This window comes from Asparagus officinalis, chromosome 4, assembly GCF_001876935.1.
Source record: "Asparagus officinalis chromosome 4, Aspof.V1, whole genome shotgun sequence".
NCBI classification, from domain to species: domain Eukaryota; kingdom Viridiplantae; phylum Streptophyta; class Magnoliopsida; order Asparagales; family Asparagaceae; genus Asparagus; species Asparagus officinalis.
This window is the reverse complement of record NC_033797.1, coordinates 97,303,700-97,305,824: the sequence shown is the minus strand read 5'-3', so window position 1 is coordinate 97,305,824 and position 2,125 is coordinate 97,303,700. Positions and strand designations below refer to the sequence as shown.

At 42.6% G+C, this 2,125-nt stretch overlaps 1 protein-coding gene across 1 annotated transcript; it reads left to right on the top strand.

Moving 5' to 3' along the window:
* On the top strand, positions 1,224-1,850 carry LOC109839070. The gene has a single exon (XM_020407501.1). It carries the CDS (start codon positions 1,224-1,226, stop codon positions 1,848-1,850), a length of 627 nt encoding a protein of 208 aa, XP_020263090.1.

Here is a 2,125-nt window from a genome sequence, read left to right as displayed (position 1 = left end):
AGGAGGGGGAGGAATTGAAGAGAGATTTAAGGGGTTGAGGAGAGCTTTGATCTTATTTAGAGTTCTTGGTGTGGAGGAGTTCTTGGATGTTTAGAACTCAAAGAAGAAGAAAACCGAAATTTTTGAGGAGCTGGAACCGAACTTGAGGAAGAAGGAAGAAAGAAAATGGGGTTTTTAGAGCAAGTGCAGCAAGCTCCCAGTTGGGAGTCCTAGTCAGCAAGCTCTCAAGAGCTCTCAACCTTTTTGGAATAAAAAATTAAAAAAGGAAGTCTTGGGAGGCACTCATTCTTTGATGGAGCTCCAACAAGCTCCTAGTTAGGAGCTCCAACAATATCAAAAAAACTCCTCTTCTATTTTAATATTTTACCCATTACTTTTAATTATATTTAAACCTCTTGTATTTTATTTCTAACCTTTGGATACGGCCTTCGAGGGAGCGCACGCGGTCTTCGAGGCAACCCACGGTCTTCGAGGGAGCGCACACGGTCTTCGAGGTAACCCGTAGCTTTTGAGGGAACACACATGGTCTTCGAGGTAACCCGCGGTCTTCGATGTTGGGCACGAAGTTCGAGGTATCGCAAACTTTGACCGTCAATCGACTGATGCCTATAAAATTCGACGGCTTCTCTCCTCAACCCATCATCTCCCAGAATAAAATGTCTAGCTCATCTAGCTCTAGCGATGATGAAATGATGAAGAAGTTCTTTCTTATGGGAGCTGTTGTCGTTGAGGAAGAACAAGAGAAATGTTCAACTTCAGTTCAACACAAACGACGTATCGTGCTCCATCGAAACCGACTGGAAGGCCACAATCGGTTATTCCAAGATTATTTTGCTGACGCACCAACCTATCCTCTTTATTATTTTCGTCAAAGGTTCAGAATGAGGCGTTCGTTATTCCTTCGAATCCACGACGCAGTCGTTGAACATGACAAGTATTACGTCCAAAAGAGGAATGGTGCTGGATAGTTAGGACTATCTAGTCTTCAAAATATTACTGCAGCTATGCGGATGCTCGCATATGGAGCATCCACTGACTCCGTTGACGACTACGTTCGGATCGGTAAAAGTACGTCGCTTGAGAACGTGAAGAGGTTCGTTCGATCGATTATCAACATCTTTGGAGAGGAATACCTTCATGCACCGACTAATGAAGATGTTGTACGCCTGCTCAAGGAAGGATCACAATGAGGTTTTCCTGGTATGCTTGGGAGCATCGACTGCATGCACTGGACATGGAAGAACTGTCCAACTGCCTGGCAAGGTATGTATACTGGACATTTTCATGAACCCACAATTATTTTGGAGGCCGTAGCTAGCAAAGATCTTTGGATATGGCATGCCTTCTTTGGACTACCGGGGTCTCACAATGACCTTAATGTTCTACATCGTTCACCGGTTTTCGCACAACTTGCGGAGGGAAGAGCTTCACCGTGCAACTATACTGTCAATGGCCACGAGTATAATATGGGATACTATCTCGCCGACGGGATTTACCCAGAGTGGTCCACATTAGTGAAGACTATTCCAGCACCTCGAGGAAACAAGCATAAGTACTTTGCTCAACAACAAGAAAGCGCAAGAAAAGATGTTGAGCGAGCTTTTGGCGTGTTGCAAGCTCGATTTGCGATTGTTCGTGGACCAGGACGTTTCTGGCAACCTTGTGTGCTGAAAGATATCATGACAGCTTGTATCATAATGCATAACATGATCGTTGAAGATGAACGTGATTGTCAATTGGACAATAACTTTGACTTTACCGATTCGGTACCAGTCGTTGAACCTTCTCATGTGCAGACGGTGCCTCTAACTGAGTTCATCCAAAATCATCATCGGATCAGGAACACGTAAACACACAAATCACTTAAAAATGATTTGATCGAGCATCTGTGGCAGCTTAAGGGATCGATCGCCGAGGATTAAGTTTCTTTATGTCTAATGTAATTTCAGAAAAGGAGTTCAAGTTGTTGTACTACGCCAATTTCATTTTCAATAAAGTAGTTGTTTTCATTCAATGCCAAATTTTTCAACTTCAAGTACAATCATAAATCTAATATAAGATAATATTTGATAATTAGGAAGAACTAATGAGGATGCGATACGAGTACAATATATGATAATTAAGA

Bases quoted from the DNA above. Each gene is read 5' to 3' on its own strand.
- LOC109839070 (XM_020407501.1), top strand. From the start codon at position 1,224: ATGCACTGGACATGGAAGAACTGTCCAACTGCCTGGCAAGGTATGTAT.